This window comes from Theobroma cacao, chromosome 5 (genome assembly GCF_053813885.1).
Source record: "Theobroma cacao isolate CCN51 chromosome 5, ASM5381388v1, whole genome shotgun sequence".
NCBI classification, from domain to species: domain Eukaryota; kingdom Viridiplantae; phylum Streptophyta; class Magnoliopsida; order Malvales; family Malvaceae; genus Theobroma; species Theobroma cacao.
In genome coordinates this window covers 38,347,986-38,364,708 of record NC_142643.1, presented here as the reverse complement: position 1 = coordinate 38,364,708, position 16,723 = coordinate 38,347,986, and the positions used below count along the sequence as shown (strand labels likewise).

Sequence of the window (16,723 nt, the reverse complement as noted above, 5' to 3'; positions counted from 1 at the left end):
AAAAATAAAAGATACATTTAAATATAATATAAATAATATTTTTAAGTACATAAAAACAATATTTAATTTTGTGAATAATCAGAATTTGATAGATTTATAAACAATTAAGTTCAAATATATATATACGTGTGTGTGTGTGCAAGTGTTACATTTCAATTTTCAACTATTAATTAATCATCCAATCACTCTTAATCAAATATAAGTTTACTGATAAAAAAGAATTAAATTCCCTTTTACATTTTGTTTATAACAAATTCTAAGAAAGCAAAACCTAAATAACAAAAAGTAAAATAGGAGAAATAATATTAACGTGTATGCACTACAGAGTTTAACTTCTAATTTCAGTTCAACTAATAAATGCCATGGAAATAGGAAAGAATCAATCAACTTTATGTCATATATACATATCATGTGGACAATCTACACCCCTATAAAATGGGGAGTGGGAAGAACAAGAAAAGATATTCAATCCTTTGTAGGGCCACTGGCTGCACAATCATACTTATTGTATCTATTAATTTGTTGATTGGATTCATGAAAGAGTGAAATCCAAGAAAATCAAGGAGCTCTTTTTGTAGTACTTTTGTGCATCTTTCTTGAATGTTTAATTAGGTGGCATGACTCATGAGAGGAGACTTTGGAATGCAAAAGCCCCAAAAGTTGCTTGGCATAATTGGTGTGGTTTGATCATACTTTCATGCCTTTGCTGTCCATGTTCAATCCACTGGCTGCCAAGCTGGACAATTATCATGTGCTAATTATTGAGTTTGTCCATCCCTTGAGCATTACTTTAATTGTCTTGTCAACCACTACTTGGATTTTTTTTTGACACATATCCATTAATTTGTAATTGAGTCACTCAATAAATTAACATAATAATTGATAAATAAATGTGTCAAATTTATAAAATTGCTTGCTTGTGTGAGAAATTATATTAAAGAGGTCCTTCCTAACCATGCATGTCAGCTCTAAACCCTATAAATCAGGATGTGACACATAATTAAAAGTTGTATGAATTTATTTCTTAATAATAATTGTCACATATAAATGAAAGTATGAATTTATAAGTTTGCATGCCAATTTTTAATTAATTAAAATATATTGATTTGTCAAGTTTATGGTTGATGTAGTAGGAAGAATCCTTTGATAATATCTTCATTTAAAAATCTCAGGACAATAGCAAAATAATGCCATTGAATTTTTATCTCTTATAGAAAGAAATTCAAAAGATCACCTCTAATTTGATATCCCTTCAATTTTTATTGTATTTTATTTGACCATTATAAGTTTCAACACAAAAAATAATCGCAAAAGTACTATAAAACATATCTAGTTTGGTATGATATTAAATTTTGTTATTAAAAAACTAAACTAGTTTAAACCAAATTAAATTAATATTACCATTAATCTAAATCATTGTATAAAATAAAAAAAATTAATATTTAATATGTAGGCACAAATGAGTAATTTTTTAAAAAACTTTAATATAAGATATTGAGTAATCGAATCAAATCAAACTGAAAATTAAAAGCTGTTTTTATTTATTCCCTTTCATTTTCTTTCATTTATACCCAAAAAAAAAAAATTAAACCTTTCTAGCACATGCATTGTGTCCAATATCAAGAGATGAAAAATGGAAGGGTATTTTTCTTGAGGAAGAAAACTATCTTTGATGTCATATTGGTTTCCGATCCAACCATCGGCTATAGAAGTCTAATGCTTCCCCTGGCTTGTATTCAGGGACTGTATGTCCTGCACCCTGCAACAAGGAATTGTTTTGTAATAGCTGCATTTCAAAATTTTATATTCAGAAACAATAGAATTACAGACAAATCATACTAGAGATTGATTGTCTCCAAGAAGAAAGCCTCAGCAATTAGAACTTGGGTATGTATTTTGAAAGTCTCGAGTTTGGATTTTGAAATAATCCGATGAGATTTATAGGAGGAGAAAGAACTAACTCCTCCCATCGTTATGTACCAAATGAAAGGATAGAGATTGATTGTCAAACCTTGACAGTTAGAAAGGTAATGTTATGCTCATATCCTTGCAAGTACCTGCAGCAATAAACCCTCTATATGAGCATGACTTTATTCAGTAATCGACAGAGCTGAAAGACTACTTACCCAGCAACTTGCTGATTAGAAAACCATGATCTCCATTGAATTGTTGTCTTATATCCAAGTGACTTTGTCCAGGCTTGGCTCCCAGTGTATGGCACACACATGTCATGGTCTCCACTGAATGTACAAAGTGAAAAGAAAAAAAAACAATGAAGATTTACCATAAGCAAAACCAGCTACTTCATTCAAAATGCTACTTAGAACAGAAGTAAACAGAAAGTCTTGTTGACATCTAAATAGTGCACACTAGCATAATTAAAATACCTGAAAATAAGTGCGCGATAACCTTCAGCTGTAAGGGTTTTATGGTAAGGAATCATACTTCCAGCATCATGATCATAGCTAATTCTGTCTGTACATAACTCCCACGGACCAGCTACATTTTCCTATTCATCAATTTATATATGAGATTATGAAATGTGAAATAGGGTAAGCAATCTCAAGTATAGACATAGAATGAGGCAGATTTATTTACTGGTTCTGCATGAATTGCCTTCCTAACTGCTGCATCGTTTAGCCATGTTGTTGCAACTTCATCGTTCTGTCAGAACACAGTACATAAAGTAGCAAAACTTCATCTTTGAAAGGTGCATGAATCATATACGACAACTAATTAAGGGGCGACCTTGTTGAGACAAATTACGTTAGCATCATTATATTTAGAGAAAAATAATTTCACTGCTTCAAACAAATGATTAAAATAACTTACAATACATGATACATGCAGCTTGTTTGCTGCTAGTTCAGGCCATAAAGGGACAATGCCATCCTTAACAGGTGCCCGAAAAGGCCAAGCACGACCAAACATCCTCGTTCTCACTGCAAGAGGCCTCTCTGTAGCTCCTAATTTCTGGAAGCTAACTGGCAAGCTTGTGTTTCCTTTTGAGTCTTGTTGTCCAATCGGGTCATGATAGCAAGGTTCAAGAATGTCATAAATATTAAGGCCGGCAATTGCCTAAAAAGTTGACATCCAATTAGAAATGACTAAGGGACATTCTTTCAAAAATCCAACTTGAAATTGGCCTGTATCTCACCGTGTAAACCTTTTCAAGGTTTTCATCACAACTTTTAGTTGGGTTAGAATAGTTGCCTCCACAAGCGGCTTCAACTTCCTGCAACACAACAATTGTGTATTACCTCGAGTAAATTTTTAAGATACAGCAGCCTGAAATCTTCTACGAGATTTGATTACATGACCAAATACATTATGCAAGATGGTTATTGCTCAAAATCAAAATATTAATAGTTTAAAGAAAAATAACATCAGAAGTTCACTAGTGAACAAGCACTGATGTACTGGATAAGTAAAGTTCCTATCCTGAAGGGATCAACGAGGGAGGGTAAAACAAGTGTTGAAAGTTGGTTGAGATTTGTTAAAACAAACCCCAAATTTCTTGATTAAGGTGGCCAAACATCTATTAGCAGGATTAATATATATATATATATATATATATATATATATATATATGCAAGTGTTCCAATTACTTCCACCTACCTCAAAAATATCGTCTGAAATTAGGGCCATCCCATGTGCAAATGGGACGAGAGCATTCTCATCAAAAATAGAGCCTGTCACCCCATTTCCCACCATGTAACCCTGCATTTGGGAATTTCTGAATTCTAAAGTGTTTGTTCAAAAGTTAATCTTTTTCCTAGAGACTGGCTGTCAAGATGGCATATAACATATACCTCGAAATTGATTCTGGGCTTTGCACCAGCTTTGATTCCTAAAGTACAAGCAGAAGGTAAAAAATTAGCATACCAACAACTCCAACATATGTCAACATGCAAGGTAATAGTATATTGTCAGCAGGAAGTACCTTTCACCACTTCAGAAGCAAGAGTGGGCACATAAATTCCTGCATAAGACTCTCCTGAGATATAAAATGGATTGCTAACAAACTCCGGATAGAGAGCAAACCACTACTCCAAAGAGAACAAGTTAGTTTAACAAACTTAATTTTTCATTAACCTTTGCACATTTCTTTAACTTGATACATATATGGCAACATCAAATGGTAGATGAGGACTTATGGCTTTAATCCTTCCCCCCATTTTGTATTGCTAATTATTTATGAATATTCTAAACCATATGGGAAAAAGAAATGCTATATAGTTATATGAATCATCCTTGAACATAAATACCTTGAGGAGGAAGGCATGTGTATCAGCTGCAGTCTGCCGGTCTCCTGTTATGTATGTGCTTGTATTTTTAGAGTAAGAGAAGCCCACACCAACTGGAGAATCCAAGTAAATAATATTTGAAACCTGGAAAATGCTAAAGATGATTAACAAAACCATGCATCCACTAGAGAAAGCTGAGATAAAAAAAAGCTCATATAAGGGGGAAATTAATTAATAGCACAATGAATGTCCAGTTCATGGGGAAAAGTTTGTAGAATTAACACGTATTGGTTTTGAACATCAAAGTTACTAAATTAAAAACTTTGGTTTAAGAAGAAAATATATGATGCCATGCAGTGCCTGACCTTAGACCAACTGTATGGATTGAGATGAAGTGTGGGCAGGCTTCTTTTGGGTTTTCCCTCTTGAAAATTAAAAGGACCTGCATATATTTCAATGAAACATCCTCTTCTCAATGAGTATAGTCAGAAGAAACGAAACCTTATATTCTGAAATTATGTATTGTTACAAAAGTGAATAAAATATATACATACAAAGCCAATTTTAGTCATAGTCTAACTCTAACCAATTACCTTAGACTGCTTTATATGTTTTAAAAAAAAAAAATACACTAGTGAATACTGAACTCTCATAATAGCCACTGAATGTGAAAATAGTGTAGTCAAAAGCTAAACAGTCTCACTTTTTAAGTTTTTACTACATAAAGATCAAATGTAAAAATAATATCTAAAACTCAAAAATTTGTAGTGACATGCCACAAATTAAAACTTTGCTGCCTATGGAAGCAAAGGGTCCTATTGAGAATTCACAAAAGAGGAGGAAAGGGTCCTATTGATAATTCACAAAAGAGGAGTACATATATATATATATAAGTATCAAAATTGCTTAAAGTTCTACTCAAAATTCACCAAACTCAAACAATGGTAGTTCTCCATTAGTATATAAACTCAAAGAGCAGCTTACTTAAAATGTTAACAAGCTGCCTTCGAATTGAGATGGGAAACTATATTTTGTCAAATTGTGGTAGGTGTCTAGGTGCAGTGTCAAAAATCATAAACAAACAAACTGGAGTCCTCTGGGTCTCAAGTCTCAGCTGCCAGCCTAATGCAGATGGAATAGATGGATTCTAAAGCATTAATTGATAGAGCAGAGTCTTTTCAAAATTTGAGGAATTAATGCCGTAAGTCACTGAGCTTTCTCTTTATACCTACACAGTGAACAGCAAATAACCAGCTGTCGCTGATAAAAGAAAATCTCTCCAGACATGTATAAACCAAGAACAACTGAAAGGTCACATTTGCTTATCTATATAAAATTGTGGTTACCATTTTTCCTCCTATCTTTATTTCTTATCTCAAAGTTATACTATAACCAATTAATTTTTAAAATTAAGGAAAACAAATACATATGTCATGCAAAGGTATTAACTAGTTTAACTGATATAGCTGATTTTATATATATATATGTATCAAGAATAGAGTCAATTGCATAATGGGTCTGTGAAATTCTCATCATTTTTTAAATTTATTTAAAATTTATAATATGAATAAAATTTGTCACATGTATATGCATTAAGTTTAACAAAGTGAATTTTATCGTATTTCTAACGGATATAGATAAATTTGAAAGAAATTCAAAAGATTGCAAATGAAAATAAGATGTTGCCAAAAGATTTGGTACTAGTGATGCAATTTATCCCAAAAATATTGGATAAAGAAAAGTATGTAGGGCATTATACAATCTAATATATATATATATATATTGGTTTTGGCGTACCGCGTACTTCCTGGAGGGCTGACTGATGAGTATAGTTAATATGGGAAATAAAGTCAAGTCCTAGCTATTGTAAATGTAGCCTTGGTATTAAATAAAAGAACAAGTGGTCCACGGATGAGTACCATGTTCATAAACAAATCCATCAAAGCTAGAGCATCCTGGTCCACCATTCAACCACAAAACAACTGGATCCTTGGAAGGGTTTCTTTCTGAAACGACGAAGTAGTAGAAGAGATTCTTCTCATCTACCTTCACATATCTGCAGATTCAACCCCCTCATTTTTGGTTCAGAAACTCATAGAAAACGATATACTAGCCAAAAACCTGAGAAGGTCTACTTTCTATCAATGCACATGCTCTGACATGAATCACTTAGCAATTTACAGAGAGAGAGAGAGGGAGATAAACAGAAATTAAGATAAGAAAAGATTTGTTACCCTGAGTAGTGTTTGGATGGGAAAACACCATTGAAGCCTGGTAGTTGAGTTACGAGTGAGCCATTTTGAACTGCTTCAACGATTGCACAACTGAAAAGCATGCAAAATGATATGACAAAAAGCATCTTATCCATGTCGACCCTGATGCTAAAAAGCCCTGAAAACCTCCTTTTTATTATCAATAAGAGAATTATGAATAAATACACTATGATTGCACTTCAAACATAAGACCATAAGAAAGAGAGACAGAGAGAGAAAAAACAAAGAGAAAGAAGTCTCTATCAAAGTGCTTAGTGATTGGCAAAAAAGTCCAGGAAGAAAATGGAGAAATGAATTCACTGATAGGGAAACGAAAGGAGCTTTTACTTAGGAATATTAAAGGGAAAGGCAAACAAGAAGGGTTGGCACTTGGGCCAGGAGAGGAAATATAATGGTAGAAAAAGGAAGATAAAACTGTGTCTAAATCAAAGGAGAGGCATGGAGAGAAACCTTTTTGGCCAATGCCTTTCCACCAATCATAACCTTCCAATAAAGCTAATTATAACATTTATTTTGGGCTAATGCACAGAAGGCAAGGATATTTGACTTGTTTGGAATTTTTGTAGAAAAAATCCGATATTTTCCATATATTTTGTTTTTAGCATGTAGGGAAATTGGATATTTATTTCGTGCCCTTGGCTCCATTTTCTTGTGCACGAATGAAATCCATCAAGAAAGACAAAAAAAAAGGATTTTAACTGGCAATAAGGGGAAGTCAATGGCAGAGGCAATCAAAGGCAAATGATGAGTGCGGGCGTGAATTACAAGGAGTTTCATAGCGGGGTCCACTTCTTTCTTTCTTCAATTTTTTTTTTTATTATTTTCTTTATTATTTTTCAACTTTTTGTTAATGGAGGGGAGTTGGGTGTGCCACAACCTCCATTTTGGTTTTTTCTGCCTTATCTGGAGTTGGGAATTGGGATAATTTCAAGTGCTTTAGAGACCACTGAAACTTGGACTGCTCCAACTATTTGAATCTATAGTTAACTGCATCTCTCATTATCTAACTTTATTATCTTTCAAATTAATGCCAAACAAGTTTAATGGATTAAAGTTTGCTTTCATTTTTGCTTTATGTCGGGTTTTTTTAGTATAATATATTTTAAAAAATCTTTTTTTTAGGGTTTCAATAACTTCCACCAATGTTACTGGTAGCCCTTGAACTTAGGATATTATGTTTAATTAATTTTTTTATTATGTTTAATTAATTTTTTTATTTTTATTATATATCAAATAAAAAATAAATTTTTTTATTAATTTTTAAGCTAATTACATGGTTACGTTGACAGTTAAACAATTATGTTTTAAAATATAAGAAAAAGTGTTAAGAAAGTAAAAAAATCTTATTATCAGTGTTTATTTACGAATGGAGTGATTATGGGCTAATGACTCTTTATCTATATAAAATTTACAAGATAAAAAATAATGCTTAAGAGTTTAATTTGGATGGATAATATTTAAATTAAATTCTAATCTTAGTTCAATCTAATCAACATTTAAATCTATATATACATAATCAAATATTAGTGGACTATTGTTTGGTCTGGCTAATTAACTTGATTTGAAATTTTGGGTAACGATATTCACACATTTATTCATTACAAATCATTAATTATAAAAACTTATTTAATATAAAATAAAAATTAAAAAAACTTGATTGAATACAATAGTAGAATAAAAAATTATTTAAATTTTCTTTAATAGTTCATGAATTTTTTAAAGTATTATGTCTTATTTTTTTTATACATTTTGAGAATTTTAAAATTTTTTAAACTTAAATGTGATCAATTTAAAAAATTATTTCCATTCATAAAAAAAATTACTCAATTAATTTAAACTGAATGTTTTCTTTTCAAATGGTAATAATTAAATTTAAAAATTATGTATTTTGTTCTTTAGCTCACAAGCTTGTATCCTTAAAAGAATTCAAACTTGAAAAAAAAAATTAAACTGAAGGCCCATTCAATTAAATTTTAGAGGCCACACATAAGGTTAATATGTCAATGAAATCAAACTTGAAAAAATGTTTTTAATTTTAAAAAAAAGTGGATAGAGGGAGTATTGGAGGCCCATTCATGTCTGACCAATCCAAATTGACTGAAATAAACTTGCACTTCTAATTTGATTTAAAATTAAATTGGTTTTACTTTTTTTAATAAATATTAAGTATAATTAAAAATTATTGCAAACAAAATATATATATAAATGTGGGGGTTACTTTTATTTTTACTAATATTTATTCTCAAGTGCAACTTATTAATATTTTTTATTTTATTTTTAATTAAAATTGTATACAAAATATAAATGTTTTAAAAATATAAAGTTAATTGTTTATAAATAAAAAATAAAAAATAATTAAACGATAATTATATAAAAATGATAATTAATGTTTCAGTTGTATATAATTGAAATTTTATAATATTAATTTAAAATTTTTATTTAATAAAATTAAAATTCAATACAAATAAAATTCTTATAAATCTTATTAATATTTACAGAACAATCTAAACTTGAACTGATTATGTAATTCAGATTATCCAATAGTTTGGACTAATGGAGCGGGTCAATTGGGTCAGGATTCCAAGTTTTGAATCCAATCAAGCATATTAGATAAGTTAGCAAAATGGACCAAAACCCGCCGTTAGCAACAATACATGGTTTGAAATGGAACGGGTCAATAGGGTGGAACCTGAAGTTAATTGGAGTGCTGTGCAACTGACAAGCAGCTGAAGGAGAATTGGAGCTTTGCATTTGTTTGGTGACGATGATGAGGGGTTGGAGAAGCGTTTCTCTTTCTTCTTCTTCTTCTTCTTCTCCCTTTGTTCTTCTTCAACAACTGGAATTGGGTAACCACAAATCTGCCTATTTTCATCCCTTCTTGTTGTTGAATTCTTTTTCTGTTTTAAATAAGATAAGGGCCCTCTTTTATTTCCACAACTCTCATTTCTCTACTAGCCATTGCAAGAAATCCGAGTACGTGTTTCATAAAATTGATGGTGCCTTCAGTTTGATCAGATGGTCGATATGCGTCCGCGTCCTTCTGTTGTGGAATTTAATCAATTAGTGGGGCCCATTCTTAGAATGAAGCATTATCCCACCGCTGTTTCTCGCATTATCCTCCTGTTTATACTCTCAGCATCATGCTTAATTGTTTTTGTCGCTTGCATCGTGTGGATTTTGGGTTTTCTGTATTTGGGAAAATGTTGAAGCTGGGTCTTCACCAAAGTATTGTAACATTCTCCACTTTGATCAATGGACTCTGCATTGTAGGTGAAGTAGCTCAAGCTGTGAGGTTGTTTGATGACATGGTTAGAGAAGGATACAAGCCTAATTTAATCGCGTATAATACCATAGTCAACGGTCTTTGTAAAATAAGTAGCACTAATGGTGCTATTGGATTTGCTAAAGGTTAGGGAAGAATGAGGTTGCGCACCTAACACTGTAACGTACAACACCATCATTGACCGCCTTTGTAAGGACAAGCGTGCAACAGAGACTTTGAAGCTTTTCTCGGAAATGAGAGGTCAAGGCATTCCACCGACCGTTGTCACTTATACTTAATTTATGCAATGTGCAATTCTTGCCTGTGGAAGCAGGTTACAAGATTATTAAATGAAATGGTGGCCAACAATTGCAAGCCTGATGTCGTCACATATAATGTTTTGGTCGATGCTCTTTGTAAAAAGGTAGGGCTTTGGAGGCTCAAGATATTGTTGAAATAATGATTCAACAAGGTGTTGAGCCTAATATAGTTACATATAATTCTTTAATGGATGGATATTGTTTGCAAGGTGAAAAAGATGAGGCCAGAAAACTACTGAATTTGCTGGTTAGTAATGGTTGTGCCAGATGCTTTTACTTACAACATCGTGATCAATGGATACTGTAAAGCTAGAAGTATGAATGAGGCAATTGAACTTTTTCATGAAATAACTCAAAATGGACCAATCCCTAACACTGTTACTTACACCACTCTTTAAAGGTTGGATGTCACTGATATGGGCTGCACAAGAACTTTTCAAAGAAATGGGTGCTCTTGGCGTGGTATCAGACATGATCACTTACTCTGCTTTGTTAGATGGCTTATGCAAGCATGGTCATATTAATGATGCATTGGGACTTTTTCTAGTAATGCAGAGCAGTGGATTGGAAGCTAATTTGTCCACTATAATATCTTAATTGATGGCTTCTGTCAAGTTGGGCAACTTGTTGCAAGGGCATTATTTTGTGTAATCAGAGTAACAGGATTACACCCTGATGTTTACACTTATACTATAATGATCAAATGGCTTTGTAAAGATGGGTTATCAAATGACGCATACAAGTAGTGTTGGAGATTTAAATCATATTAAGACAACTCATATGCAGTGGAATATTATTAAATTTTAATCTCCAAGTCATTGATCACTTTAATTGAAATTAATCTAAAGAAATTACAAAAGAAATTTTGATATACCTAAAAGTCTACTTTCTTTGGTGAAGTCCTCCTTAACTTTTCGTTTTAACTTTTGTACACCAACTAGGACTTATCAAACCACAGTAGCACAGTTGTCCTACCTCTAATGGTAATCCACACGATGATTTGCTGAAATCTCTTCACTAAAAGTGTGTGAATCCCTAAGCTGAAATTTGTGCTAGCAAACTCTCAACTTTGAGTTCTCTTATGTTTCTCTCTTTAAGCTGTAATCCTATTTCAACACATGAAAAAATAAAATATAACTCTTCTATATATCCAATAGGCGGCTAAGGGATTCTTTTATAGAGTTAATTGACCTACTTTGTAACCAATAAGGATTATAAAATGTCTTGGGCCAAATTGGGCTTTTATTTAATATTTCATCAAATCATATCTAATTTAGCCCAATACTTAATTGGATTAAGTCTCTATAAAATCAATTAGATCACATCTAATTGAATTCAAATTAATTTCGACAATTCACCTTATGTGTGTGACCCATTAGGTTCCCAACATGTTGACAATAAATATAAATTAATTCAATTAAGAATTTATATTTATACTTATAGATTATGAGTAGCATCTAGCAATACATCATGACCACCCAAATGTCAAGAGAGTCAATATGATTTGATTAACCTTTCAATGTACAGTATCTCAGTGTAATTCGATCATTTCATTATATATCCCAGATAGATAGAAAGTCTGACTCGGTGTCTACTTTCTAATTTATTCATATTAGTCCTGCAGCTTCTATATTGACCTATCAAGATTGCCTTAGTCAAGGACTTTCAATCAATATAAGCCAGGAGCAAATGACATAGTTCCTTTTCAAATCACTTGGGGTGATGAATCTTCTTTGGACTAGTCATTCATCTTCGCATGCTTCATGCCATACCCAAAAACACCTTATTTAAGTATTTGGTCATCTCTAGACTCGTAAAGGTGAAATCAAAGCATGACAATTCACATACAAGATGACCTGGTATTACAAGTCTAAAGATTACTTACATTACTGACACATGAGAGTATTTTCATAAACACTTGAATGAAATATCAAATGGAACTCTCATGACGGGTCATGTTCAGTGAACTTATTCCTTAACAAGCACCTACATACTATCTTTAAGTATTTCACATACTTCAACCTATGAGATCAATTGCTTACTTTTAAAGTAAGGAGGCTTAGCATGTACTAGCTTTTGAGTATTGTCAATGCTCTTATTCTTGACAATACAATGACCAGAAACATATTTAGGAATGTCGTAACGTGTGGGTCCGAAAACCCGACCCGCCAGACGTGGGCGAAAATTAAATCCGTTTAGGAGTCGCCATCAATCTTTTTTCTAAGGTGTGATTGGTCACCTATTAATCTGATTATAATTGACGAAGTCCTAAATTAATTTTAGGTTCGTCGAAAGAACGAGAACTGGTCATCATTTTTAGAGATGGGTTCGGGAGTGCGATTACGCACTGAGAAGGGTTAGCACCTCCGTGGCGCCCATTCCGCGAACGGTACCATTTAATCTTTAGTTATCTTAATATAGCCTACTTTTAATTTAATCCCTACTTATTAATTAAATTTTTATTAAATTGACTGACTGAGAGTTTTTATTTGGTTTTACGTATGCACATGATGCAAGCGTAAAATGATGTCATGACTTGTTTGTTTTAAATAATGGAGTCGATAATCTTTTATCAGAAAATTATTCGAAGACCATCCCAACGCTTTGGTGAAGTCTCGAAATTCTCCTCACCTAGAGATATCCTCGGAAGAACTCGTCTTTACAAGCTCTTCGGGGAAATCCCATCATCGGGATTCCCGCACCATTTGCAAAATAAATGTGGCATGCAATGACAGTATAGAATGATGACATCTACATGCACACGTTTATTGAATTAAGCGGTTCATAATTCATCCAATTATGTGTTTAATAATTTATCACCTTATTTATATATTTATTTTGCCATTTTTTCATGAATTATTTATTTATTTTATTTTTTTTTTATTTTTTTATTTAGATCCATATCTTTTAATTAATATTGTTGATTAACGTTTAACTTGATTATATAACTTATCAAATAAACAATTAATTAATTTTTTTAAACGATTAAGTTAATTTTATTTAGTAATATTTATTTAAGTTAATTAACTAATTTAAGTTTGGATCCAACATCATGTAAATTTATTTTTATTTTTTTTTTAACAACGACTATTTGACTTAATGGGCATTGGAGTTTAGAGTTCGGATTTATCCCGACGCTTCAGTGAAAATTCGTCTCAAACTTCGCACCAAAAAAAAAAAATCCACTTAAAAGAGGAAACTCTTTGCCTTTCTTAGATGAAATTTCTCAAACAATCATCTCATTTTTCTTATAATTTTTTATATTTGTATCATGTCGTTTTTTTTTTTGTTTATATATATATATTATGTTTACAAGTATCTAAATATGAATATTGATCCCAATTATATATATATATATATATATTTACTATTACAACCATTATCATCTTTTTAGTATTTTTTTATATTTTTTTTGGATATTTGTTTATACCTATTTTTTTCAAATATTTATGCATATTTTCATTTACCACTTTATATTTTGTTGTTATTTTTTTACTTTAAAATATCACATAATCTCTACATAATATATTTTTTGTCTTAATTAAATTATCTTTATGCTCCTAATAATATGTCTTTAACATAAATAATTGAGTCACCGCAATGAATAAAAATAAAAAAGATATTAAAGTAAAAAGGCATGCAAGTTAAATCTTACCTTGTGTAAGTTTAGATTAGCTCAAAAAGGACTAAACTATGTAAGCTAAGACAAGCCACCAAAGGTACAACAACATGCAAAAATTTTTCCAAAAAACCGTGAAAAGCCCCCCACCTCCTTTCTCCTTTTTCTTTTTTTCTTTTTTTTTTCTTCTTTCTTTCTTTCCTTTCCTTTCTCTCTCTCCGTTGGCTTCTTCTTTCTTTTTCTTTTTTCATTTCTTTCTCCTTCTCTTTCTCTCCTTTCTCCCTGCGAGTTTCCCTTCTCTTTTTTCTTTTTCTTCTTTCTTCCTTTCCTTCTCCTCCTCCTTCTTCTCCCCGACGTAACACTCCCACCGCTGACGCCTCTCTTTCCTTCCCTACGCCGACCTCTCACCTCTCTCTCTCTTCTTCTTCTTTCTTTTTTTTGCTTTTTTTTTTTTTGAGGTTCTTTGTTGGGTTTTTTTCGTTTCAGTTTTTTTTTTATGGCTTTTTGCAGGTGATCAATCCCCTTCTCTGGTTTGCTCTCTCCTATTCTTTAAAAATGAGGTTGTCCAAAAATTTGGACAACCCGGTAATGGGGCTCTAGCACCAAAGAGTTGGTAGCCAGAGCCCCATTACTCATGGTGGTTGGGGAAAGGATCTTCTTTTTTTTTTAATTATTTTTTAATTATTTTTTATATTTTATTTTATTTTATTTTAATTTAAATTTTTTATTTATTTTTTGAGTGTCTACAGTGAACAAGGTTTTGATGCATAAGAATCTCATAATTATAATTTTTATAATTTCTTTGCAAGGTCATTATGTTTCAAGGACTTTATCTATATAAGTCTCTCATAACTCCTTATAAATAAACTCATAGGTAAAAAAATACCTCATACATTACATAAAATATTCATAAAATATTTAACATAAAATATGACTAATTAATATATTATTTCACAAGCACAAAATCGATTGGCTTGCAAGACTTACACTAACAAGTAGCTTAGGGAATGGAGGGGGATGGTAGCATACCTGGTTGTTGCTCTTATGCTACGATGATCAAAGGATTTCTTGAAAACAACCGCGTATCAAGGGCAGCAGAAATTCTTCATGAAATGGTTCACAAGGGATTTTCTACAGATGTGTCCACAGCAGCCACGGTAGTGGATCTACTGATTAGTGATTTAACTGGTGAATCTTTTTGTGCACTAGTTCAGAAGCGGTGAAGACTATCAAAATGCTAATATGAGTGATTTCTTCTCAGCCATCAGTGCAGTAAATGCACACAAGTTTTATAACCTGTAAGCAGTCACTGATTCCATCCTTTTAAATTGAGGAAGAAGGCAGAATTTTGCTCATGGATTAGGCATTGTGCAGCCTGCAGGTACTCTATTAAATTGAGGAAGAAGGCTGATTTGGGGCATAATGCAGCGTGCAGTGGAGTTGTACATCTCCACTAATATAAAATTTGACGAAATTACAAGGTTAGATCCGATAAATCATCATAAAGTTGAAAGCAGTCTATATGTGAAAAATGCATCAAGCAAAGCTATCAAACTATAAGTCCCTGCATTAACACAAAAAGAATAGCCACAAAGTTTTGAGAGAGAGAGAGAAAGAGAGAGGCAGTGCTGCAGTGTACAAGTGGTCATGCTATGATACTATAAAAACTCACTAATTCTATCAAGGATTAAAACATGTATATGTATATATATATATATATAGAAACCTCACCACAGGGGTTTTCTAGAGCACCAGTTATCTAAAGTGGTCTCTTGTACTTCTCGCAACCAGTGAAACTTGTAACATAGATATTATTGACCTCACTGTTAACATATTGACAAGAAACATTATTTCCATATCTCTTTGCTAGGTATATTGTATAAGTATAATAAAATTTTTTATAAATATTAAATATAATTATAAATTATTATAAACAAAAAATACTTTTGTGTTGTGATTGTAATAAAATAATATGATTTGTAATTTTTTTTAATTTTGATAAATTTATATAATTTTTGTAAATATTTTTAATTTCTTTATATTAATATTTATTTGTATTTATGTTTTTCATTTAATATGACAATAGAGAACCAATCAATTTCAATTTTTGCAAATTTTTTTTTTATTTCCCTATAATACCAATGAAATAATCAATGAATTTTGGTTTAATTTTAGCTACGGAATTGTGGTAATACCAACAGAATAAAGCACCGATGGAACTTACTAAAATTCCTAATGCTAAACTTCATCTGCAAATTGTTGGTAATTCTATTGGAGAATTATTGATGAAATTTGCTGATAGATTTTACAAGATACTAATCAGACCAATTATCGACGGATTGGAATCATTTTTAACCGAAAGTTTCATTGAAATATTCTGTTAGAAATTTACCGACTGGTTATTGACATAGTGGGCTTTATCGACCAAGGTTTTTCCAAATACCGATGGAAATTTAACTTACTAATGAATTTTCAACCTTTATTGACAGAATATTCGATTTGGAAAGGTCATATATTTTTGTAGTAGATTGCAGAAATGTTACAATATAAAATTGCTCACGAGAAGATTGTCTTTAAATAATTAAAACAAGAATAAAAAAATAGGGAAATAATATGAAAATTTTGTAAGGGAAAAAATTTTAACATTAATAAGTAGTTTATGGATTTCTCTTTTGGTCGAGTTTCTAGACCCGCACATCACGGCAGCTACAATATTTTTGACAGATATAGAAAATAAATTTGATTATCAATTGCACTAGCTAAAATTCAGTTCTGCTCCGGAAAAAAAAATGACTATGAACAGAATGAATACCATTGGTAAAGAAAGCCCATTCATAGCTTTTTGCATTGCACTCATGTAGTATCCTACCTTGTTATTCACCACAATTCCAAAAGTGTCTGGCTAATCAAATTGTTTGAAATAAACTTGCACTTTTAATTTCATTTATAACTAAATTGGTTTTACTTTTTTTTCTTAATAAATATTAAATATATATATATAT

General features: G+C 31.5%; 1 protein-coding gene and 1 pseudogene across 3 annotated transcripts; one reads left to right on the top strand and one right to left on the bottom strand.

Annotated features, from left to right (window-relative positions):
* Positions 1 to 1,518: 1,518 nt before the first annotated feature.
* On the bottom strand, positions 1,519 to 9,357 carry LOC18599310 (serine carboxypeptidase 1-like). Of its 3 annotated transcripts, XM_007029229.3 has the most exons (15): positions 9,210 to 9,357; positions 6,482 to 6,571; positions 6,167 to 6,303; positions 4,613 to 4,689; positions 4,269 to 4,391; positions 3,944 to 4,046; positions 3,813 to 3,850; positions 3,619 to 3,720; positions 3,158 to 3,235; positions 2,833 to 3,078; positions 2,599 to 2,664; positions 2,388 to 2,509; positions 2,127 to 2,240; positions 2,012 to 2,057; positions 1,519 to 1,759 (listed from the first exon to the last, which is right to left on the bottom strand). In XM_007029229.3, the coding sequence occupies exons 1-15, from the start codon at positions 9,269 to 9,271 to the stop codon at positions 1,676 to 1,678; spliced, it is 1,488 nt and encodes a 495-aa protein (XP_007029291.3). In that variant the 5' UTR covers positions 9,272 to 9,357; the 3' UTR covers positions 1,519 to 1,675. The 3 variants fall into 3 exon arrangements, with proteins under 3 accessions (XP_007029291.3, XP_017977059.2, XP_017977058.2); XM_018121570.2 differs by lacking the exon at positions 6,167 to 6,303; XM_018121569.2 differs by lacking the exons at positions 6,167 to 6,303; positions 9,210 to 9,357 and having other exon boundaries at positions 6,482 to 6,961.
* On the top strand, positions 9,285 to 14,994 carry LOC148762855 (uncharacterized; annotated as a pseudogene).
* Positions 14,995 to 16,723: the final 1,729 nt, after the last annotated feature.